At 46.0% G+C, this 26,070-nt stretch overlaps 1 protein-coding gene across 1 annotated transcript; it reads right to left on the reverse strand.

Moving 5' to 3' along the window:
* Positions 1-3,586: 3,586 nt before the first annotated feature.
* On the reverse strand, positions 3,587-22,211 carry mppe1 (metallophosphoesterase 1). The gene is made up of 9 exons (XM_083782524.1): positions 21,635-22,211; positions 21,355-21,463; positions 21,126-21,229; positions 19,583-19,663; positions 18,921-19,029; positions 17,698-17,778; positions 17,245-17,367; positions 16,053-16,193; positions 3,587-4,446 (listed from the first exon to the last, which is right to left on the reverse strand). Exons 1-9 carry the CDS (start codon positions 21,874-21,876, stop codon positions 4,261-4,263), a joined length of 1,176 nt encoding a protein of 391 aa, XP_083638650.1. The 5' UTR covers positions 21,877-22,211; the 3' UTR covers positions 3,587-4,260.
* Between the last annotated feature and the right edge of the window lie 3,859 nt (positions 22,212-26,070).

A 26,070-nucleotide genomic window follows, 5' to 3' on the forward strand; every position in this document is an offset into this window, starting at 1 on the left:
TCAGTTACTCGAGTTCCACTTGGGTAACTTTGCGTTGGCTCTTCTGCTGATATTCATGTGATTGTCTTGAATGATGCTGATTAATACAAGTGGAGAGATTCCTCCTCAGTTGTAATGACGTCTCATTCTCAAATAAAATGCTGGACTTTATATATTGTGCAATATCATTATTTAGGCTCTTTTGGACAATGATTAAGTTACAACTTACAATGAATACATGTAGGTATTGCTAAATATCACCACTCACTACTTGAGTGGTGATATTTTAACTGCACATTGTTAAACCATGTCACATATCCATCGGTAATCCGGATTACAACATTTATTTTTGGCCTCGTTAACGGCAGGTTGCCAAAGATGTCCATCTGTCCATCGTTTTAGACAAGCAAAAAAAAAATCACCATGGAGTACTGTATGTACTGTAACAGTGTGAATAATGCTTTATTTTCCCTAACCCTGTTTTTTATGCTGTTTTGCAGTGACTTATTGCCTAAATCAGTGGTTCTCAAAATGGGATCCAGGGACCCACCAGGGGTACTCAAGTGTATTCCCAGTCACTATTTCAGCAGTTGCAAGTGCTCTTGCTGGTGTGAAGGAGTTAATGATCTCACAATGTGTTTCGCTGTTTACCTATATTCACTATTTGTGAAAAATGTTTATTTTACATTTTTGGAACCTTTTGGCCTTTAATGACATGCCCAAAATAGGGATCAATCGATTATTTTATTAAATAACTGATTAAATCAATTATATTGATGAACTGTTGCACCCATATAATTAACATGTGTGGCGCTGGTTGGCCCTCCTTTTCCATTCCCAATGAATGACCCAATTAAAACGGTCCCGCTACTTCCTCAGTGTCCTGCAGGCTCTTTGTAGGGACAGTTAAAACGGTCCAGCTCCTTCCTCAGTGTCCTGCAGGCTCTTTGATGATGCAATTGCTATGATGATTGAAACTAAGACTAGACTAAAATGTTAGGGAGGGACTAGTGGAGAAGAGATCCAGTAGAACTAGAAGTCATTTTATGCTTTGTTGCGCTCTGAAAATAGGTCTACACGTTGCAGTGCGACGCGTTGTGAGCTTGTAGATCAGTTATTTGCAACCAAGATCTCAGATGGGTGAACCAATAGGATCCACCGTCTGCCCCTCTAGACCAGACAACAACAATAACAATGTAACTTTCCTGCTGTCACACAACGCTTTATTTTAATACTTAAAAGTTCATCAGAAATGTAAAACATTTGGCCACAGGAAACAATTGGCACAGAGTCATCAATAAATGAATGTACATTTCGATATGCATCCTAAAACCATCCGAGCACCCAGCAGCAGCAATCTTGGTGCATTATCAGACATCAAGAATAGAGGGTATGCACAGACGACGTTATACGGGAATGCCTACTGGCTGGCAAGCCCATACATCCAAACATAAAAGTCAATTCGTTTAATGCAATCAGATTGCATTAAACAACGTTAAAACTTGCCAGTCACATTATGCATCCGCATAACCTCTAAACTAAATTTTAGTTTTGAATGTAAAACGTGCTTACATCAAATCAATAAATAATATCAGTGTGAAGAGACACACCAACATATTTCTCTTTCTGGCCATGGCAGCTTAGCCACTTAAACCCTATATAATGTACAGTAGGAACATAAATGACCCCCGTGGCTCCAATCGATGGTTCATGTGGCTAAGCAAAGGAGAACAGAGGAGACACAAATACATTAGTATTTACAAATACAGTAGTTTTCAAGGTTTCTCTTAAATAAATTCTCGATAGTTTCCCTACATCAGGCTGCTGTAGGATAAACCCGAAGTTTAGACACTTGGAGGAATGCATTTAAAAATCAATATAGTATACTATTCTGACAATACTATTTATGTAGTAGATACTACCTGAGTTTCTTAAACAGGCTAAATCAAACGTTGAAAATTATGAACAATACCGTTTGACTTACATCTGCTTTTTATGTCACCGTTAGTACCTGCAGTGATCAACTTTCAGTCCTTTAAAATGAAACATTAAAATATGTACCAAGGTGTGCTTCATTAGTGCTACAAAGTGTACAATCAAGGTAGTCTTAGGTTGCATTCACACCTCTGCTTCAGTAGACTCGATGCGAATGGGCAGAGAAGTTGCATCATTCTTGCACATTTAATTTGCTGCGTTTTCCTTCACACTGGCTGTGTCAAACCGCAGTAGGGAACCACATCAGAGAACGTTAGTGTGTTCAATTCATAAACCATACAGTGAAATATATGGTGTTCAAAAATATAGTTCGAGTAATAGTTCAGACTTAATAGGACGTGAGGATTACATGGATGCAGTGTGTTGCCGGGGATTGTGTGTGTGTGCATGCGTGCCCAAAAGAACAGCGCGCACTGTTCTTTTGGGCACATTGTGGAGGCACAACGCAAAATTAATTATCCAACGTTTATCCTCATTCGACCACGTCTATCCACGGTAACGTGACATCTTTGCGCTGCGTAAAATATGCCCTCTCTGTCTACAACTGTGTTTACTCCTGACATTTAATTTCCTTTATTTGATGCGATTGCATTCACACCTGCAGTGAATCGAAGTCAGGTGCGCTTTGAAGCAAAGCGAAACCCCCGTTTTTGGCAAACTAGAATGCGATTGTTTGATCCGAATCAGACTTCGAATGAGCCTTCACACCTGCCAAACAAAACACACTCTGACAATACGCAGCAGGATTGCAGTAAAGCATTCTGGTGTGAATGAGACCTTAGTTTTACTTAAAGGACAGCTTTATTTTTTTTCAAACACGGTTCATGTTTTAGGTTGTTATTAGAGAAAGTAAAAGATGAGTTAATTTTTTTTCATTTGCTGCTTTCTTTCGTTTTAGGGATTTTAGCTGTTTTTGACAAGGGGGAGGGGGCATTCGAGCATGGGGCTAAATATGTATTTCTTTACAAAATGTTATAGCGATTTATTTATTTTATTATTTATTATAGTCCTACTAGACCCCAAGAAATTACATCTGGCCACAAAAGATCACAGGATCTACTGAATGTGAAGGCAGCCTAGGGGGTGGAAGCCACACTGTCATAGGCTTAATATGTCAGTTTGACACATTCAGTAGATCCTGTGATCTTTTGTGGCCATATGTAATTTCTTGGGGTATAGTAAAGCTATAGTAAATAATAAAAAAAGAAATCACTGTAAATAAATACATTTAGCCCCATGCTCGAATGCCCCCGCCCCTTTGTCAAAAACAGCTAAAATCCCTAAAACGAAAGAAAGCAGATGAAAGAAAATTACACTCATCTTTTACTTTGTCTAAAAACAACCTAAAACCAGAACCTTGGTTGAAAAAAACTAAAGTTGTCCTTTAATTTGATTTAAAATGTCCTGTTATAACAGGTTTCTTAAACTTTAAATAAAGTTTGTTTTCAACAAGGCAATTCAATGTGCTTTACATTGTAAAGCACATTTAATTGCCTAAAACCTGAACCTTGGTTGAAAAAAACTAAAGTTGTCCTTTAATTTGATTTAAAATGTCCTGTTATAACAGGTTTCTTAAACTTTACATAAAGTTTGTTTTCAACAAGGCAATTCAATGTGCTTTACATTGTAAAGCACATTTAATTGCCTTGTTGAAAAGGTAAACTTCTTTTGCCTAGTGTCAAACACCGTTTTACAATGCCATTTTTGTAGATTGTGTTGAAAATATACGTTTTTAAAATATACGTGTTTGTCAGACCTTTGTATGTGCATTATGTAAAGTGCCATTACTGTGTGTACATAAAAACTCCATAACCACAAGCTCACATTGTCACATTGTGATGTGTTGTGAGCTTACTATGATCAGTCTCATGACCAGGCATGACTGGAGGATATTGATTTGAGAGTTTGTTCTTACAACCCTGGTTGATTGGTGTTACGTAGCCCGTCTCCAAGTAGACAGAGACAGAGACTGGATCACACCAAACCAAAGCAACATAAAAGGATGCGTGGAGGCTGGACTCCTTTGACAGTAAATGGACAGCGACAGCACTCGGAGGCTTTGGGGAAACTCCCATTGTCCACGCGTTCCCAGTCTAGTTGACCCGCAAGCTAGATCGCACAACACAAGCCCGTGCCAAAAGAGCCACCTCAAGAAAAGCCAGCGTCACATCAGGAGCTGAAAATCAAGCTCCGAGTCCCTGTGTATCCAGAATGAAGCTGGGGTCACTGACTGACTTTCTCCAGTTGGAAGGATGGCATGCTGATCTCGGGGTATACGTGTCTTCATTACAGATACTTGTGCTTTCCCAGGAGACAGAGGCTGGCACACTGCAGCAGGCCTTTCATCCACAGACAGTGGGCCAGGACTAGGAACAGGACGCCGGCACCGGCAGAGCAGTACACAGCGATGACCGTACTCTCCTCTGGCATGAAACACTTGGACAAACTGTAGCTGCTAGCGGAGACGGAAGCCTGGACAGGAGAGGAATCGAATAACGTTAGCAAGTGAAAACACTTAAGCCCCATCTACCTGTATATACAGTACTACCGTCTTACGGCACATTGTCCATTTCTAATGGTCTAATTTCAGACCGACTTGAAAATAATGCCTGGGAGAAGAGGGATGGAATATCATGAGTCAGCGGTAAATGGAGAATCCATCACTTTGACACTATGTTCTTCTAAATTTAGAGGAGCCAATTATTTCTACACCATTTCTTCTCACAGTTCAGCGTTCTAATCATTAATGCAGAGATGTGTAGGGAGAGAGTGGCGCCAATGAGGGGCTGAAAACAGCGTGGTCAGGTCACGTGACCCATGCAGCACTCAAGAGTGCCAAGCTGGAGTTCTAAATATATTGTTTTCAATGAGAGCAGCACAGATATCAGCAATTTTAGGTGCAACATGACAACAACAAAGTATTGTACAGTGACAAGTCTTTATTTTAGATCTAAAACATCTAAAATAAAGTGATTTAAGATTAAAGCTGGGCTGGGCTGCCTTCATTCACTGCAATGATTGAAAGGCAGTATTTTCACGGGCAGTATTCTCGCAATAGAAACTGAGAGGCACCCAGCTGCAGCATTGTAGAAACTTTTATTGTGCTCAATCAAGACATCAATATAATAATAATCATTTGCAAATCAGAACACAAGATAATATTTTGGTCTTCTATGTAATGCAAGTGTGTACACAAGACTTATTTTTCTTTTCTTTTTTCTCAACTAGTTTTGTATTTTTGTCAATTGAGAAAATAAAAAAAATGTAACCTCCCCACTTGTTGTACCCTACTGTCTCACTTTTTTTTTTTTCTTTTTTTTCTTTTTTTTTTTAAGATATTTTTTGCGGCTTACGCCTTTTATTGATTTTTGAAGGGACAGACAGTAGGCTGACAGGAAACGGGAGAGAGATGGGGGGATGACATGCAGTAAAGGCCGTGTCGGGTCCGGGAGTCGAACCCGCGGCACACTGCGACTGGATTACCAGTCCAGTGCCCAGACCGTTACGCTACGGCCTGGGCCCCTACTGTCTCACCTGTCAGTGAGGAGCCCCATCATGTAGTTGCCTCAATCCAAACCTCAAAATGTCCAATGGGCTCTATGCACACAGAATAACTATTCCTACTTCCGGGCCCCTTCCCTACTTCCTTCACAGGTGTTACTGATGACTGATAACTTCGGGTTACTTCAGTAACCTCAGTTGTATAAGTGACTCGAAGAAGAGAGTCATATGGGGGTGCCGCCACCTGGTGGCGCAAAAGCACAGAAACTCTGCATGTACTCACGAACAATTCCATTGGATCGTGAACGTGAAGCTCACGGTGACCTCCCTAACCCCACCCACTCGGTATAAAACCGGGGGTTGGTCCCATGAGCGTCATTCCTATCAATCTACCTTTCTGCCGCTGACAAAGCAGAAGGGCGTCTTGATGACTCTCTTCTTCGAGTCACTTATACAACTGAGGTTACTGAAGTAACCCGAAGTTGTCTTAAGTTCCTCTCTCGAAGAGAGTCATATGGGGATCATAACACTCCCGTATGATCACACCGGCTGATAGGACCGATCCACGGTCCACCTATCAAGAGACACACGCACGTCACCCTCAGGCGTGGCACGTGTATACTCCCGTAAGGAGGACAATTAAAGGCTACCTAGGTCCCTGACCAGGTAGAGCAAAGCCGATAGCGGGACAGACCAACCTGTCCGACTGCTATCAATCCCTACTAAGGAGCCGACAGCAAGCTGCCTCATGTGCCCGTGAAACGGGCTTGATGGCTAACCATCTCATAGAGCCACTCTAGGGAACGCTTATGCGAACATGGGGGCACTATGTACTGTCAATCACTGCGCTGCCGCACCCACGACCGCCTGGGCTAAGTCCCTGGGTGCCACGTCAAGATTATAATACGTGGCAAAGGTCAAGGGAGACGACCAACTTGCCGCTGCGCACACATCCTGGATGGGGACGCCCCGTGCCAAGGCCCAGGATGCCGCCATGCCCCTCGTGGAGTGAGCTTTTAACCCTTCAGGGAGCTCCACCACACTACTGGTGTAAGCCAGTTGTATAGCTTCCACAACCCACTGTGAAAGCCTCACCTTTGTTATAGGCTTCCCCTGCCACCTGGCGTGGGAGGCCCAAGAGACAAAGAGTTGATCTCCCTGTCTGAAGGGAGCTGTCCTGTCCCTGTACAGTCTGATCGCCCTGACTGGACAGAGACAGTGTAGCCGCCTGTCCTCCTCTGAGGCAAAAGGCGGTGGGTGGAACGCCAAGAGCTCCACCGGGTCACGACCAGCAGGAAAGGCCTTTGGCTTGAAAGACAAGTTCGGCCTAACCGTGACCTTAGCGTTGTTACCACTAAACCTCATGCAGCTCTCATTGACTGAGAGTGCGTGGATGTCACTAGCACGCTTCGCAGTCGTCAGTGCGACCAGCAGCGTGGTCTTCAGCGAGAGAAACTTCAAATCCACTGCCTCCAGTGGTTCGAATGGCTCCTTCTTAAGCGCATACAATACCACCGTCAGATCCCCGGCTAGGACCAGGGATCTGGCAACCGGTCTAAGGTGTAGGACACCCTTCATGAACTGACGGATCAGCGGTTCTCACTCACCGGTCCGTTGTTCACACCTAAGTGGGAGGCGGATATCGCCGCCGAGTTGACCTCAACCGAGGACAAGCCTAGACCTCTGTCCAGGAATTCCTGCAGGTAGGTCCGGATGGGCCCCACCGAGGCCTGGAAAGGAAGGACCCCACCAGGCCTGGTCGAGCACCAACGTTCAAACAGCTGCCAAGCCGTGTTGCACTGGCGTCTGGTGGAGACTGTTCTAGCACTCAGAATAGTCTCTATGACATTCTGTGGCAGATCCGCTACCGCGAGCGGTGCCCCCTCACAGGCCAAACCCAAAGGTCCAAGTGCTGGGGGCGCGGGTGGAATATCTCGCCGTTGGCCTGCGTTAGCAGGTCGACCCTCAGAGGGAGTCGCCAAGGGTCGCGATAGAGGAGGGAAGCGATGTCCTGTCTCCAGGACCCCCAGGCCGGAGCCACCAGTAGCAGCCCCGAGCCCAAAACTCTCACCCTGGCTAGAACTTGTGGGATCAGTTCCAGCGGTGGGAAGGCGTAGAGTAGGCCCTGAGGCCACTGATGCGCCAAGGCATCCAGACCCAGAGGCGGCCTGCCTGTGAGGGAGAAGAACAGGGGGAACTTCGTGTTCTCCCCCGTGGCAAATAGGTCCGCCACCGGAACTCCAAATCTGCGCCACATTTGGCCCACCACCCATGGATGGGGGGACCATTCGCTGTAGCGGAGTGGGCCTCTCGATAGGAGGTCCGCAGCTGAGTTCTGGCGTCCTGGGACGTGACAGGCCGTGAGGGAGATGAACCGGCCGTCACACCAGACCAGCAGTCTGTGAGCTAGTGAGCACAGACGCAGGGATTTGATCCCCCCTTGTCTGATGATGTAGGCCATCGTCGTGGTGTTGTCCGTACGGACCAACACGTGATGTCCCCCGAGGAAACGGCTCGAACTCCTTCAAGGCGAGGAAAAACACCGCCAGAAGTTCTAGACAGTTGATGTGAGCGGATCCCTCTAGGGAACCGTTCCACACCCCTCTGGCCGTCCTGCCCTCGTGAGTGGCTCCCAGCCAGAAAGACTGGCGTCCGTGGTGACCACCCTTCTGGACAGGGGCAACCCCAGCGGTACCCCTTCCGTCAGGTTGCGTCTGTCAGACCACCATTTCAAGGCCAATACACAGCCCAGGGAGACTCTCACCCGGCGCCGTGTGAACTTGGGAGGCAGGTGTAGAGACTTCAACCGGAAAGGTCTCATGTACAGCCTGCCCAGCGTGCCAGAGATATGGCTGAGGCCATGAGGCCTGCCATGCGCAGGCACACCCCGAGTTGAAGTGTGTGGCCCGTCCTGAACTGTGCGGCACACTTCAGTAGGTCGTCCACCCGGTCGGCGCTCAGTTTCGCAGTGTATGCGACTGAGTCCAACGTGATGCCTATGAAGTCCGTGGACTGCGTTGGCGTCAACATGCTGTTGGTATGGTTCACGTTGAAACCTAGAGAGGTCACGTGGGACAATACCCTGGCTGTGTTCTGTACCGCTTCCTGCTCCAAGGCCGCGCTCAGAAGCCAGTCGTCGATGTAGCTTGCAACCCGGAGACCCTGTTGCCGTAATGGGGCGAGAGCAGTTTCCGTGCATCGAACAAAGACCCTGAGACTAAGGGACATCCCAAAGGGGAGAACTGTATACTCGTACACTCTCCCCTGAAACCCGAACCTCAGGAACTTCCTGTGTGGTGGGTAGATAGGGATGTGAAAAAGGAGTCTTTTAGATCTATGGACGTGAACCAATCGCCTGGGCGTATGGAACGTGCCAGAGACTTGGCCGTCAGCATCTTGAACTTGAAAGTTTTGAGATGTCTGTTGAGTGCTCGAAGGTCCAGGATAGGACGGAGCCCCCCCCCCCCTTTTTCTTGACCAGAAAGTAGCGGGAGTAGAAACCGCTGCGGCTCTGGCTGAGGGGCACCTCTCTGACGGCCTCCTTTAGAGACATTATCTCCTGTTGGGAGTATATGGCCAGCTTGACCCCGTGCTTCGGTGAAGATGACCTCGCCGAACATGGGGGGTCTCATAGCGAACTGGAGTCTGTAACCCTTCGCTAAGGTGTGCAGAACCTATGGTGACGCGCCGTGGCGTTCCCACTGTGCAATGTACCTGGTTAAAGGGTGGTCCACCCCCAGACCAGAGACATTTTCGGCATGACCCGTCTCCCCAGTGGCGTTTGAGCACGCCACCGGCTTCATGCCCCGCCCCTCTGCAGTGGGCAGCCCGTGGGTTACCCCTGACAGAGGGTTCATGGTCCCCCGAGTAGAAACCGTTGCGGTTCTGGCTGAGGGGCACCTCTGACGGCCTTCTTCTCCACTAGAGTTATCGTCTCCTGTTGGAGTATATGGCCAGCTTGACCCCGTGCTTCGGTGAAGATGACCTCTCCGAACGCGGTGGGTCTCATAGCGAACTGGAGTCTGTAACCCTTCGCTAAGGTGCGCAGAACCCATGGTGACGCGCCGTGGCGTTCCCACTATGCAATGCGCCTGGTTAAAGGGTGGTCCACCCTCAGACCAGAGAAAATTTTCGGCATGACCCGTCTCCCCAGTGGCGTTTGAGTACGCCACCAGTTTCATGCCCCGCCCCTCTGCAGTGGCCAGCCCGTGGGTTGCCCCTGACAGAGGGTTCATGGTCCCCCGACATTGGTGTTCTTGTTGTTTTCTTATTGTTTTGGGCAGTGCCCTTATTATGGAGAAACATACAGAAACATGTGCATTTAGTGCAGACTTGTGTGGCTTGGTCACGGGCCCGTACGTGGCGGGAACCCGTGCCATGAGCCTCAACCTCTTGTGGGGCGGCTCGGGAGTGCAGTTCGAGACTACTACGCCCAGTGCAAGCCCTGAGGCGGGGGGGGTGGGGGAAGACGTCAGGGTGCGTCTCCCCCGGGAGGCAGGAAGTGTCACTACTTCTGCTGAGCCTTGCCGTCGTTTCATCTCCGTCACCTCATCGCGGGAGGGGACAGCCCCCATACCCGCGAAGATGGCTGTGAGAGATCCTTGGAGCAGTGAAGCGGCGTTGAGATGTTTGCCCTGTGCAGCAGCAAGGGCATACATCTTCTTGGCGGCCAGGCTGGCGTGGCCCTCCCTAGTGCCGGCCGCGGCTGCTGGAGGGCGGCGGCGTTGGTCAGTGGGGCGTGGGGGACATTTGTCCCTCACGTCCACGGAGGGAGCTCTTGGAGGAGCTCGTTGTCCATCGTCCACCTTGAAAGCAGCCTATCTAGAATGCTAAGCATGCTAGGGTGGCATCGGCCATCCAACGAGGTTGCTACTCCCGACCTCGAAAAGGTTAGCTAACAGCTAAACAAACCTAGCTTCACAATGTACATACCTGTAATGTTGAGGGAAGCAGTCGGTAGTCGAGGGTCGCTGGGGAACCACGTCGAGTGAGACTTGTGCGTCTGGCCGCTGCGTGAAGTAGTAGTAGCGGTAGTTGTCGGTGGAGGCCTAGGACTGCATCCGACATCCCGTCGTCGCAACCACCCGGATCGGGGGAGCCTCGTTGGTGGGCCGACGAGATCCCGCTGGAGGGAGAGCAGCACCCAGAGCCAGCCGGCGAGGCCTGGCTGATGTCTTGGGTCTGGCTCCACAGGCCTGTTCACCAGTGTGGTGAAGAGCGTGTGGAGCTTGTTGTTGGCGGTCCGAGTCGCCTTCCTGGCAGGGGAGGAGCCGAGGAAGGGCTCGCCATGGTGTCTCTGAGACGCGTCAAGGTTGAGGGGTCTGGAGAGAGAGGACGAGGCGTTGGGCCTAGACCTCGAGGTTTGGGGCTGGTCGGGACAGCAGGGCTCGGAGGTGTCGACCAGGGACCTGTCTTGGTGACTCTTGACGCGTGAGATGCGTCAGTCTGTCTCCCTGTCTGCAACAGAAGCAGCAGGGGGAGAGACCAGGGGTCTCGAAAGCCTGGCGAGCATGCTTTAGACCCATGCTCTAGACCCCAGGTGGCGTTCCTCCTCGGGGAACCCGGGAGGGCTGTTGTCACCCCTGCAGGTCGTCTTGGGTGTTGGTGCAGCTTGAAGGAGGAACCAGCAGTCCAAGAGCTTGTAGAAGCACTTCTCTTTTAAGTTATAATATAATATCATTATATAATAATAATATATAATATAACAAAAATGTTGTGAGGAAAACTGTCTGTAACTCACAAAACAGGGTAAAAGTAAAGTGGTGGTGGAGTAGAAAGAGTAGGACTCGTGGTGCTCCACTGAAGATCAGCTGTCCAAACAGAGAAAACCACGTTGTGAAACTGTGGTGTGTTCTCAAGGCATCTCTGATGTGTGGAAGACAAAGACAAAACATGCACAGTGCATGTGTGTCTGTCTGGGAGAGGAGGTAGAGACAGCCATGTCTGAAGCAACTCTTTGGTTCCATGGGGGGGGGGGGTCGAAGTCACTGTCGTCACCGCCGGTGGCCATGGTGTGCGATGGAGTTGATTTAATAAAAATTAAAAAATTAACTCAAAAAACCAGGGTTATGGAACGTAACTTACGTAACTCTCGTAACCTACTTACGTAACCAACGTACGCTCGGAGAATGCTAGCTAACGGCGCCGTTCGGCTGGACGTCAAGCTAGCGTTGTGAGATACGATGGTGAAGCCAAATCAACGCCTAACGGCTGAAGATAGCTCGGAGGGTAGCGAGGCTGTAGCTAGTTAGCGCGACGCCGGAAGGCTGAAGGCTAAGAGCGGGAGGTAGCATGTAGCTGCGGGCGGTAAACTACGTAACTTACGTAACTTACGCTCGGAGAATGCTAGTTGACGGCGCCGTTCGGCTGGACGTCAAGTCAGCGTTGTAAGGCACGCTGGAGACGCTAAATCAACGCCTAACGGCTGAAGATAGCTTGAAAGTTAGCGAGGCTGTGGCTAGTTAGCGCGACGCCGGAAGGCTGAAGGCTAAGAGCGGGCCGTAAACTACGTAACTTACGTAAGTTACGTAAGATACGATGGCGACGCTAAATCAACGCCTAACGGCTGAAGATAGCTTGGAGGTTAGCGAGGATGTGGCTAGTTAGCGCGACGCCGGAAGGCTGAAGGCTAAAAAGCGGGACGTAGCGTGTGGCTGCGGGCCGTGGGTCTAGCTAATAGCTGGTTAGCGCCTCGCCGGTAGGCCTAGGGCTAACGGCTGGACGTAGCTAGCGTATAGCTACGCAGGTAGCGTAGACGAAGCGTGTAGCTATGGGCCGTGGGTCTAGCTAGTAGCTGGTCAGCACCTCGCCGGTCATCATCATCCTTCGAGTGCCCTCGAGATCTGCGACACAAGCTGCTTCCACTGGTCTCTGTTGCTCATTGCCACACCAAGTTCATTCACAGTCAGTCCTGTGTCCCTACTCAGGACATCTGGAAAAGTGAGAGGTCGTGTTCCTCTTGATGGGCAGGGTAGTCTCCACAGAAGAATATCCGAAATGACCTGGTCTTTTGCTCTGTGGCAGTGTCCAGCAAAGCGGAGTCTTCTTTCTGCCACCACAACTGAGATGGGGGGGGTGCCTCCATAAATCTGAGCTTTTGTGGGATGGTCCTTCCATGAGAGGTTCTGGACACGCATGAGGAGTCTTGTGTATGTTCCGTCAAGACGATCCCGAAACTCCTTATTCATTGTCCATGTTTCGGCACCATAGAGAAGGATACTTTCCACACAGGCTTTGAACAGGTTGATCTTGGTAGCTCTTGAGATGTCTGACTGCCATATAAGATGTAGCTTATTACAAGCACTCCAGGCCTGTCCTTTCCTTGTCAGGAAGTCCTTTCTGCTACTGACTACGTATGATCCAAGATATTTGAAATCCTCAGTTTCTTTGATGTCACTGCCGTCCATGGAGCGGATGGTTGGGTGAACAGAGTCTTCATTCAGAAGCAGGCATTCTGTCTTTTTGGCATTGAGCAATAGGCCAACTTTGGCTGCTGACACTTCTAGTGATGTTAAAAGCTCTTGAGCAGAGTTTATGTGTTCAGCAAACAGTGCGATGTCATCCGCATAGTCAAGGTCGGTCAGCCACTTCTGACTTTGACGACCAGATCTTCTGCCTATTGTGAGACCTCTGGAGGAGATGGTATCCATCGCTTGCCTTAGGACGTAGTCAACGACAATGACAAAGAGAAAAGGAGCGAGTGTGTCACCCTGAAGGATGCCTGTGGTTGTCTCGAATTCCTTTGTTGGTCCATCAATGCTCTGCACAAAGCAGACAGGGTTCTCATACATCACTGCTATTGCTTTCACCGTTACTTCTGGTATTCCATAGTTGAGCAGTATATGCATCATAGCTTTCCTGTTCACGCTATCGAATGCTTTGCAAAAATCTACAAAAATGATGGAAGCTTTCTTCTTTGATACCCGGAGTTCTTCTATGATTCTCCTTAAAGCAAGGATCTGTGGTAGAGTTGATCTTTGCTTACGGAAACCATTTTGGTTCCTACGGAGAACTGGGTCAACATGAGGTGTAATGCGGTTAAGTAGAAGAGAGTTGTAGATTTTGGAAGCAATGGCTGACAAGCATATACCTCTGTAGTTCCCAGGCTGCTGGAGGTCGCCTTTCTTGGGTAACGGTATGAGGCTAGATATGGAGAAGGCAGTGGGTTTGTTGCCCTTGCGTGTTTCGTTGCAGAACATGAGGAGCTCTTCATGAAATAGTTCATGTTTCCATATGATGGCAGGAATACCGTCAGGTCCAGGGGTCTTTGACTTGCCGATTCCTTTGATGATGGTCTGCAGTTCATCCATGGAAAAGGGGTCAGTTCTGATAGGCAGTTTGTTAGAAACCTTTAGGTTGTAGAATGGAGCACTTAGGTCGACTGGCTGCTGATCAGGGTTACCAAGGAGTTTACTGAAGTGATCATACCAGGTGTTCAGGCGGTCTTCTGTGGTTTTACCTCTGATCTTAATGACAGGGGAGGACTTCTTATTGGTCAGTTCCCTGAGAAGTTCCCAGGCAGCAGAGTGCCTCTTCTCCTCATGTGCCCTTTCCAGTTCAGCTGTTTTAATCTTGATGTGATCCTCAAGTGTTCTGGTATAGGCAACATCAAGAGCAGATTTGGCTGCCTTCAGTCCTGCTTGTGAACCTCTGGTAGGACGTGTCCGATGGGTCTCTGAGGCTTTCTTCAGTGCTGTTCTTGCCTTGGTAACGTTAGGGCTGTCAGAGGTGGACTGGGTACTCTTTTGCTTCTTCGGGAGAGATTTCAAAGCTGTGTCTTTAGTTGCTGCAGCTAAAAGTTCATATCTGGCACTTAAGTCTGTTTTGTCCTCCATCTCTTCTAAGAGCGAGGAGTACCTGTTGTGGACTGCCACTGTGTAAGTGTGACAGAGAGTGGCGTCTGCGGCAACCCTCTTCCAGTCCACCTTTTTCATCGGGTCCTGTGATGGGACTTTAGTCTGCCTGTAGCTGATTTGGCACCTACAGGAGACAATCTTGTGGTCAGATCCCACACTATCGAATGATGTGTAAGCTCTGCAGTTCTTCAGACTGTTTTGCCACTTCTTTCTGAACAGAACATAGTCGAGTTGTGCAAGATGTCCAGTTGGGTATCGATGCGTCCACAACCTGCCTGGGCGGTTCTGAAACTTGGTGTTAGCGGCTATGAGATTGCATTGATCCAGAAAGTCTGACAGGTGTCTGCCGTTTTTGTTGCTTGCTTTATGGAAGGTGAAGGGTGCCTTTTCTGGTCCAAGCTGTGCATTGAAATCTCCTCCAATGATTAGCCGTTAGCCCTCAGCCTACCTCGCCGGTAGGCTGAGGGCTAACGGCGGGACGTAGCTAGCGTAGACGAAGGGGAAAAAACGTGCCTGACGGCTACGCTTTAAGCAGCGGACTCGCTAATGAGGGAAGCTGAAAGCTAGTAGCACTAGGGAGGCTAAGCTAGCAGCAACCCTGAACGTGGCAGCTAACTGTAGACCAAGCGAAGCAGTAAGCTAGCTGAGTGCTAAGGCGCAAAGCTAGTAGAAGAGAAGGACTAAACGACAAGCCGCGTGACTGCACACTTGTGTTTTATTGTCCGTGTAAAGGACTTACTGCTGGAGAGAACTTTTCTGCAACGTTCGTGAGTGAAAAACACCTCGCAGGGGCTGCGAATTTCCAGGTACAAGTATGAGAAAAACTCGTCCGTTCTAGGGAAAACAGTTTCAACAGCCGGTGGTGAATTCTTTGTCAGAGCGATCTGGCATCTGCGGCAGAAAGGTAGAGGAATGACGCTCATGAGACCAACCCCCGGTTTTATACCGAGTGGGTGGGGTTAGGGAGGTCACCGTGAGCTTCACGTTCACGATCCAATGGAATTGTTCGTGAGTACATGCAGAGTTTCTGTGCTTTTGCGCCACCAGGTGGCGGCACCCCCATATGACTCTCTTCGAGAGAGGAACTTAAGACAACTGCTATTGTGCATGTTGGAACACTCTGCTACACCAGTGGGTCTCAAAGTGTCCTTGGGTGGGTTGCAAATGGCCCCGTTCGGGTGTAACAATCTCAGAGTTATGGGGGTCCTTGAAATTAAAAGGTTTGAGTACCACTGTACACTAACAGAGCCTTAATTAGTATCGGTAACACCTGTGAAAGTAGGGAAGGGCACCTGAAGGAGGAATCATTATTCTGTCTGCATAGAGCAGGGGTTCCCAAACTGGTGTGTGCACCCCTTGTCATGCACGAACGCCCTCTAGGGAGTGTGTGACATGAAAAGGGTAATGACAGTTTTATGGTGTTATTTAACACAAATGGCAAAATCTGGTAAACCACTGTTGTAAGGAGATGTATAGAGCAGCTGTGAGAGTATACAGCAACTGCATGTCTCTCAGTGCAGTGACATTCTGTGGTCATTTGCCATAATTATCATTTTCGCCAAATACAACGAGACTTAGCGCTGGGGGGGTGCGTCAGCTAGGTCAGGAGGTAACAGGGGGTGCACGGCCAAAAACGTTTGGGGGCCGCTGGCATAAAGCCTGTTCATGAAAAGAAAAGTGTCTGATATCAGGACAGAACTTGCTGACAACTAATGTATTCACCAGTATGAAGCTGGGGTTGTTGCGGTTTCTCCAGTTGAAGGACGGCACGCTGATCTCAAGGTACTTGTTGTCGTGGAGCACCTCACAGCCGCTGTGCGTGTGTCCACTCAGAATGAGACGGGGCTCAAACCAGTCCAGCAGCTGAGAGACGACACAGAGACATAAACGGTTTAACCACATGAACCCTAATGGCAATTATAGTCTATCTACAGTTGTAGATCTGCCATTAGCAATGACGGCTATGGCAGTCCGCTCCGGCAACCGGAAATGGATCAGTGCTCGATACATAAACCTGCTTGCCGTCGAAGCCTTTTCAATTACGGCAGAACATACACTACACGTAGTGTCTACATCACCATGTCATAACCATGTTTATTGAAATTATAGCTGTCATACATTTACACCGATTGCTCCATCACCTATCTTATGCTGTGTAATGTGTTGCATGCTCTGAATGAAGAAATAACACTAATACCATATGTCATATTAACCATGTTTATTAAAATGGTTTTAGAATAACAGACTGCTGCAGCACCTTCCTCTTTCCACTGCTGAGGCTATGGCTTGTTGGGGGTGCTTGGTTTGTAAACCTTTGGGAGCCCCTGCTTGTAGTTAACAGAGGATATAAACATTTCCACTCAATGGCATACAATGCAAATGCATTGTGGTGCAACGTTAGCCTCGCATAGCCAGCCTTCATCTGCCTTTGCAATGCATATTGCCCCAGGCAGATTAAGTCTGGCCCCTCTCAATTGTGGGAGGACTTAACGGCCGAAATGGTGACAGGCGACGGCCAAACAGATTCCTCTGGAACCAGGCTATAACCAACTAGGGCCCTGTATTCAAATATGGACATTGCTAAAACAAATCTAACACTGACTGAGAGGGACGAGACTAATATCCGTCAAATATCTGTCATTGCAGTGATATTAGTATTGCTACACGAGGCTAGTGTAACGTGGGGCAAACTCCTGGGGGACGCCGGTCAGTGAAATATCCAATAGGGTTTAAGTGGTTAAAATCAGATCTTAATAGGAGAACAATTCATGGTTCATTTAATATTTTACATCATACGTTCGTTATGGCTTTGACCATGGCTGGCTCTCAATATCGGAGCCGTCGTTTCATTTTAACAAAGGAAATTCCCTTTTCATGACATAATTGTGGGGTGTTGGCATTACTACATTAATACCTTATGAGAGGCCTCTTTAGACAGCACGTCATACTTCTCTCTGAACAGCAGATGGCGCTCTTCGGGCGATGCAGCATCTTGTCCCGTACAGGTGGCATCACTCACCCTGTACAAAGGATAGTGCTGTGGAACAGAGTCAGACAGCCAGGGGAATGGTCAGTAGACAGTATGTTGTGATTCCTCTGTACATTGTGCTCCAACAAGATGGTCCACAGATGTAAGGGTGCCTGCTATTGGCTTTGACTTCCTTTTTTATGTGTACAACCTGTTGTTTTTAATGTTACAAAGAGCTCCAGACCACGTAAGTTGCTCTGTATGGCAGTAAGGGCTTACTCTCTTAAGAAAGGCAAGAGGCCACACCACGGCAAACAAGATTTAGAAAAGGTTTTTGAACTCAGAATTGGTAGGCACTCTTATCTCCATTACAATGTGTGACTTCTGTCAAAAGAATACCTGTAACATGATGGGTGGTGTAGGCGGATAGCTCTGTGAACCATCACAGCTCTCCTCTGTGCTGCTGCTCGACTGTACTTTCTGCAAAAAGACAAAATCAATAGTGTGACAGAGGTGACCGAGGAAGGCACTGCCGAAAGCCTGTGCCCCATCTAATAATAAACTACCTGAAGGTCATTGGAGACCTGAATGTCTTTGTCAGAATTACTGAATGACATCTCATCAATTTATAACTTTCTCATCTCCTCACAATTGTCTTCTATTTCCTAGCTAAAAGATACATGGGGAAAGGAACTGGGGCTCAAAAGAAGGGCCACGTGAGTTAAACTTTCCTGATACAATGACTCTTGTATCAGGTGTTTTTTTCTCTCTGGCAGACCACACACTTTCTTTCACAAAACTTGCTCCTTGCTAGACGTCCTTTGTTGTTTCTGTTAAGTTAATTTTGTTCCCTGCTTACTGTGTGTATGTGTTATATGATGCACTGTGACCTTAAGGGAAGACCGGTGTATACAAACCGGATGTTGTTATACTGTGAGTCAGTTGTTCAGTTGGGGTCTGGCGACGTGCCGGCAATAAAGTTGTGTTGAGAAACTACAGTTGTTTTATTCCAGTAACAGTTTCCATGTCCCTGTACCATTTTTGGTGCGTCTCCTGTTTACCAGTTGTCAGGTTGTCCTACTTTTGTTTCCCTCATAGCCTCATATATTGCTTCATTGAGGGGTCCTTACCCCACCCTAGCATTAACATCTTCTTACAAAAAAAATACAATGTTCGTTCTTCTTTAAAAAAATACATTCAAAAGATTTCACTGAATTTTGGACACCTTTCTCCTTTCTCTCTTATAACTGTTCATTTTAATAGAATCTAACTGCGATAGACATTTGTCTTTGTTACCCCCTGCTTTTTCTTATTTTCACTTCCTTAGAAAGTGTTATTTTTGCTTCCCCAAGGACATGTGGGAGATTGGGGGGGGGGGGGGGGGGGGTAGGGTACTGTATGTTTCTTTCTGTTGGGGTTCATGACATGTAAAATAATTAATTAAAAAAAAATCATCATCTTTGATGTGTGTATGCCAAACTGTAGTGCATATCGAGTGTACTCTCTGAATACATCTTGTTTAAGTCGATAAACAAGTCGATAAGTCAGGCATCGTGGAGTTTGTCAGAAATGCTGACATGCTGTGTGCAACTGTTCTCCTGAATAATAGAAGGCATTCTTACTTGCAGAGAACAGCTGAGATCCCTGGAGAGTTTGAGCAGTTCTTTCTCCACAGACTGACATATAGGACATCCGTCACCATGGAGTGCCACGCTGTTCACCAGAAGAAAACTAACAGAAAGCACAATATCACAAAATGTCATTCATACTAGCAAAGCCTTGTGAAAGTGAAAGTGAAAAATGCAACAAGTCTGTTATTTCTGGCAAGTAACACGGACGTGTGCAAGGCATAACCGCATGAACCCCCCACTTCAGAGACTTTAGAGACCCTTTTCTGAGGCAAACATTTCATTTGACAAATGCCTTCTAAATAAGTAGTTCACACTTTCAAGATTTTTCAAAAATGTTCAAAATATCTGCTATTCTTTAATAGCCAACACAAAAATCTATGATGTGCCATTTTCGATTTTAACCAGTTTAACAATTATTTACTTTGGCTATTTAAAAATAGCAGATCTACAAGTTCATAGCTCATGCCCAAAGTGACGTGCTAAATCGCGAAACTTTTTAAACAAAAATCTTTGCTTCTCTGGGTCCCTGGAACACAATATTTTGAGATTGGGCTCCGCAGCCAAATACATAATTTCGGTGGTCAGGTCTTAAAGTGGGTAAGCAGCGCCGGGCACGCTAGTGTATATAAGATGTACTTAGATTTTTTACTCACTTTACTCCCTTCTTGGTGACGATCCTGGTGGTTGTAGCATTGAACACCTTCTCAAAGCGCTGTATCTTGAACCAGTCCATCCTACAGCAGGGGGAGCAGCACAGTGTGAATAATATACCTTTTTCTTTCCAAACCTGCTGTGCCGTCTATTTTCAGTTAGTTCAGAATTATGCAGGTGCGTTTGGACAGTAACAAATGAACATTGTCTAAACGTGCCAATAGTATCAAACAAATTTGTTAAATTTAACCCATTTAAAGATTCTAAAAACACCTAAATCCGAACCTAAAGTGTTCTGAAAAATGTACGTTTTGTATTACAAAAATTTATATATAAATGAATGCTGCCAGAGAGAGAAAGAGAGATAGATAGATAGTCTGCCAGGTAGAAAAGAAACCAAATGGGTGTCTTTTCCGACCAGTCATTGGTCCGACATGCGGAAAATGACCGGAAGGTTGGCGAACATGCTTTAAGGTTGGCGACCGGATTAAGGTTGGCGAACATGCATTAAGGTTGGCGAACATGCGCTCCTTCCTCCATGCTTGCGGTTATGGTTAGGTTAGGGTTTGAGGTAGGTTGTCGTTGTCGGACCAATGACTGGTCGGAACTTAGTACTGCAGTGCACCCCTCAAATGTCCAAAACTGACTTTCAGGATTCAAATTCAAAAGCATCAAAAGTAGCAGATATAAGCTCAAAGGATATGATACTTGTGATGCTATTGTGTAATGCTGTAGTGTAGTATGATCAAGTCGGGCATTAATTTCCAAAAAACCCACAAGAAGTTAGAATATGGATGTTTCTGCCGACAGTAACGATATCTAAAATGATATGCTATGATAGTACTTTGTCAGCTCGCACTGAAATTTGTCTTGCGATAAATTTGACATGGATGCTTTCCCGGATTGAAAGGTATGACAACATAGGCTGTCTGGGTCTAAATTGGTTAAGTGTAATCTCAATGTAACCAGATTATAATCAAATAGTGTTGTTAAAAGACCTTTGGAATACGTGGCGTTTAATGACATCTTCCAGGCATTCATTAACTTTGTGTGTCTAGGAATTAGAGTTTGCAGTTAAACAACCTAGAGCGCAGGCAGAATTTAGATCAACATCGGTACTGTCAATGTCACTTAAAGTTAAATAGCCTGGAGAACACGATTTAATAGGAGAAAGGATATTTCACCCAAAGGTTTTTACTGAAACCCCAACTGAACGTTGCGTTGTTTGGGGACTCCCAGGGGTCCATGTGGGGATTCCAGTGAGCCCCCAGCTAAATGATTGATAGTTATGAAATAGGAACCAATTTTGTCTCCATTTGTACTCTTGAGTAAAATGAATGCTCGGGATTTTAGATAAGAGTAGATTGGAGCTAACCTGACTCTGCCAGCTGGTGGCAGAACTAAATACTCAATACTGCCTGTAATCTGGTGGAGTCAGGTTAGATTGGAGACCTAGTAGAGTAGGTGCATCATCATAATATCATCCATTTCAGACTGGGGTGTTCCTTGAAATTAAAGGGATCGGGAAATCAGGGATTAACATACTCGTAGTGGAAGCCGATGTCATGATTCCCAACCAGAACAACCAGTTCTGTGTCAGGGGAATGTCTGAACATCCTATGGAAGCGTCGCACATCATCCTCCCAGTCCTGCAGAGTGGGTGCATAACAAACACAGGCAGCATTGTACCACAGGCTGCCCACACAGCCATATTTATAAGCAGCAGCATCATGTGGGATTGACTCTGCAGCACAGAGATAAAATACCCTAATACCTTTTGTGAGCTCCACTTCCCTTCGTCAAAGATATCCCCCAAAATAAATACGATTTCGGGCCTTAGCAGCCACAGTGCGGTCTGGAAAGCCCTCTCCATCTGCCATTCCCTGTGTGTGCGGGGGGCACATGCCACATTGCAGTGTTATTGTTTACAAATCAAATTCCATCTGCTTATGTGCTGCATTGAACAAATAAACGACGGATGATATGGCATTAAATAAGGCTACGTGATCAGTAGATCCCACGACACGAAATTGAATGAACGGTCATTAAAATACCTTCGCAGCTTGTCAAACCAATGTCCTCCGACGGCTCCGAGGAGATGGGTGTCCGACAGCACCATCGCACGGACACTGCTGCTGGAGCCCTCGGCGGCGTCCCGCACATGGTGGCCGAGGCTGGGCCAGGCGCACTTCAGTATGGTCGGGAAATAGATGAGGTACTCGCAGAAGACGAACACGCCACAAACGCCCGATATCAGCACGACCACAGCCACCCATTTAGCGCTGCACCTCGGCATGTCTCTGTAGTCGCTCCTCTCCGGATTATTTTGGGATGATGGAGGTGGTGGTGCCCTGAACTAGAACGAACCCTGCTCTGGTGGTGATGGTGACCGGCGGGCGTTTCATTAGACATGCTTCTATTATTCAATCCAATGTGTGGTTTTTTTTTTTAGGATTCCGATGTGATGCTGATGATCGATCATGACTAAATGTCTATATTTACAGCAGCACCGTTAGTCCACCGTGCGAAGAACCATCTCTGTTTTTTAATCGGTTAAAAAAAAGTCACATTCTTTGGCGGGTGTGTTGTCTGTCCAACACTGCTCTCTCACTGATCAGCCTGCTCGGCAGGCAGCCTGCTGCCTGAGCCAGTGAGCCAGATGTGATTTCGCAATCAGACTCTCTTCAGTTCAGCCGGAGCCTGGGGTTTGGGTGGGTCGGAGGGTCGAGTTGTGGGACTCCACTAGCCTGGCTAATAAAACAGATTAATATCACTGTCACACAACACTGTCGCCGGCAGGCATTTTTTTTGCCAACGGCTGATTCGGTCTGGTTTATTAGCCAGGCTAGGACTCCACAAGGGAGCCAACAAGGTCAAGTTGACATGTCCGAGGCAGAGAAACAACAATATTAATACAAACCCCTCGTCAACGGGTTGTTGTTGGGTAAGTGTATTATTATTAACACATGAATGTGAAACTTCTATAGTCTATACTATTATCCCAACTTGAAAAATGTTAAGGATATTGCTGTCTTTTTTGCGTAGGCCTACTGTTTGTTAGGTATTTTGTAGTCATCCTTTTGTGTCAAATCATAATATGCACATTTGGTTCACTTTATTAGTTTCCCTTTTTTACGTTTAAAACGACATATAGCCATTATTTAAAGAAGGTGGGTGACGTTACGTGTTGAAGAAGACAGCAGCCATGCACATTGCAACAAATTACATTATGGTTAAGAGAAGAGAGCAAGCTAATTAAGTAATTGCCTCCCTGGAAGGAATAAGACTGCCAGTGTGCATGGTTTCATTGGAATTTGGAAATGCAGTGTATGATTGTTTAGAGTAGACTTTAGATAGAACAATGCCTGCTGTTCTATAGGCATGAGTTACCTGCTGAACCAGTTGGTTTGCAAAACAATGACTGACTGACTGAGGCTGCCACAGTGAATGGATGGCTTCACCAAAAGCAGCTTAAACCATGTTTGACCCCTAGCAGCCCACAGGGTTGGGTCATATATTACTTATATAATATAGTCTGTTACTGAATCCAAATCCAATTGTCATGTGTTTATATAATAGTAACATAATCCCCTGGATTACAAAAACAAATCTAATTTAAAGGACCACTTCACCACTTTTCAACCTATCTTCATATAATAGGTCCTCACTAATAATCATGAAAAAAGGCAATTTATTTTCTACTGTGTCTCATAGGAGGGCTGTGGGGAGTTCAGAAACTGTCTTCCATTGATGGGGAATACAACCTAATAGAAACTGCAGGCTTTCTAGTTCTGAAAAGTTGCAATGCGAAAATGGAAGCTATCGTCACGATAATGAAAATCTAATTTTCTTTTGCAAAAATAAATAAAAAAATATCTGCCTAATGATGATGTCACTGGAAGACTGTTTCTAAACTTCCCACAGCCTTCCTATGAAACACAGACTGAGTAGAAAAAAATCGTGCCATTTCATCATGATTATTAGTGAGGACCTAATAATAAGGCATTGAACCCCTACCATGAAATGTTCTATGAGCAGGGCCTGGCTTAGCCCCTTTCGGGACCCTCCATAAAGCTTTTCTGAAATTTGGATGAGTTTTATGTAGGGTCCCTGCTCATAACTATATTTTCGTATAGGAATTCTGGAACGCGTACATAAATATTCTCTCTAAGATCGTATCTGCGGCGTTTGACGGCCTTTTTTAGTTTAAGTTATTCTGAATTTGTGAACTATAAGTACCTATACAAACCGCTGCGAATATCTCCTGTGGCGCGGAAGCCGTTAAGTATTTTTAATCTTTGTTTGACCGATTTGGTCGCTTTATTTCTTCTTGTTTGTTTACAGTTTATTGTACCGCCTCCCGGTGTGCGGTTGGCTTGTGCGGCTACGTCCCTGCCTCTGATCTACTCTGTCATAGCTATAGCACCACTAGCTAGCCAGATAGGCGGTACAATGAGGTGTCAATAAACAAGGAAGGAAGAGAAGAATCAAAGCGACCAAATCGGTCAAACGGCTTCCACGCCACAGGAGATATTCGCAGTGGCATGTATGGGTACATGCCACTATAGATATTCAGAAGCCCTCACACGAAAAAATTTCGTCAAAGAGCGCAGACAGGCGTTATCCACGTTGTTTATGTTTTATGTATGTCCGCGTACCAGGTGGCAGGATACTGCTGGAACAGGACCCAATGGTCTGTGTCGTCAAAAAGTCAGAAACTTCAGTACCATTGGGTTCTGCTTGGAGGGCTAGGCCTGGCTGTAAACAAGTTCTTGAGCTTAGTCCAGTTGGCAGTTACCCTGGGTAAACATAGTACCTTTCCTTTCCTTACCTATTATATGAAGATAGGTTGAAAAGTGGTCCTGAATACAAATTTGGATTACTGCAAAGTCAAATATTAGTTGCAAATAAATGATTTGAGCGTCACCATTCTCTCATAGTAATGTATCTTTAAAATCTCCACATTTTGATTTAGCATATTCAACATTTACAGGTGGTCAAATTTCCATAACACAAACTGCTGTTGGAATGTGAATATCCATGTGGTGTGGGATATGCTGTAGGCCCTACAGCATATCCCACACTCAAGGTAGGGTCTATTGCTGTTACTTTTGAATGCATTCTTGTTGCTGCATTATTAAACTGGGAGTTTTCTACTGTATGCAAGTGCAGCAGAAATTATTTATCTGCCAAGTGTGTAGCGGACCCAGCTGGCCAATAAGGTTGAAGACCTTGATTTTAAGTTGCTTTATTAATTAATCAACGTAGAAATAAGATAAACATAATGATAATATGCATCATAAATCAGACAATAATCAAACACATCCAACATATAAGCACAAGCTGTTCACTTAAACCATATTTACATAACCAATCAAATCCATACAGTGCAGATATCAAATGCAATATGAAAACAATAAACCTCAAAGAATGTAACACAAAACCATCAGACCATAATAAACAATACAACGATTTTCACCTTCTCCCCTTTCCAGCTGGGTGCTAATTGTTGAGTCAGTGTGTCCATGGTTTGTTCCAACTGAAATGTGCATTATGATTAGAATTATATTACACCTAATGCTTTGTAGATCTGCATTTTTACAACTATCACAAGGTCACTCACTTCTCCTTTACGTTTATACGTTCCATCGCCTTTCCTTTGGCCGTCCTTTCCATCCTTATATTCAATATGGTTTGTCCTTGTGTCTCTGATGCTCAACCATGGGGAGGACTGTTTTAACCAGTCCCCTCCTCCACAGCTGAGCTACCTGGGTTCTAAATCACCAATTATCCTAAACTAGACTCATGTCAAATTAAAGGGCCAGCATGTCAACACTTCCTGAACATCACAATAAAAAAATAAAAAAAATCACAAAGTGGGTGTAAATGTGGGGATAATAATAACACACTTTTTGAAGGAACAGCAATGTCCGTGTCCACCTATGTGTCCGTGTGTTCACCTACTGTATGTGTTGGTTAATGAGCACGTATAATGAGTACCCGTAGGGGGCCGGGCGCTGTTGTGCCAGAACAGAGAGAGGGATAGTGCTGCACTGTTGCCTGAGAGAGAGAGAGAGAGAGAGAGTTCACATATTTCATATAGCAGTAGCACCTTTCAAAACTGTTACAAAGTGCTTCTTCACACACAAAATAAAATACACATGTAGACAACAACAGACGAAGAAGACATAAAAACATTGGAGATAAATTACTCAAAATTAGTCACTTGTTTTACATCAGTGTTGTAGGCTGTCCCCTGGCCTTCACATTAAATAGATCCTGTGATCACAGTGATCTTTTGTGGCCAGATGTAATTTATTCCTGGGATCTAGTAGGACTATAATAAAAAATAAATTGCTATAACATTTTGTAAAAAATACATATTTAGCCCCATGTTCGAATGCCCCCTGTCAAAAATAGCTCAAATTGCTAAAACAAAAGAAAGCAGCAAATGAAAAGAATAACACTATTTTTTTTACTTTATCTAATA

The sequence above is a fragment of the Protomyctophum parallelum genome (assembly GCF_964188405.1).
Source record: "Protomyctophum parallelum genome assembly, chromosome: 14".
In the NCBI taxonomy this organism is placed as follows: domain Eukaryota; kingdom Metazoa; phylum Chordata; class Actinopteri; order Myctophiformes; family Myctophidae; genus Protomyctophum; species Protomyctophum parallelum.

Excerpts from the sequence above, each read along its gene's own strand:
- mppe1 (XM_083782524.1), bottom strand. The coding sequence starts at position 21,876 with ATGCCGAGGTGCAGCGCTAAATGGGTGGCTGTGGTCGTGCTGATATCG. Across the intron at positions 21,230-21,354 it reads GGAAGTGGAGCTCACAAAAG|GACTGGGAGGATGATGTGCG; the intron begins GTATTAGGGTAT and ends CCCACTCTGCAG. Across the intron at positions 17,779-18,920 it reads ATCTCAGCTGTTCTCTGCAA|AAAGTACAGTCGAGCAGCAG; the intron begins GTAAGAATGCCT and ends GTCTTTTTGCAG.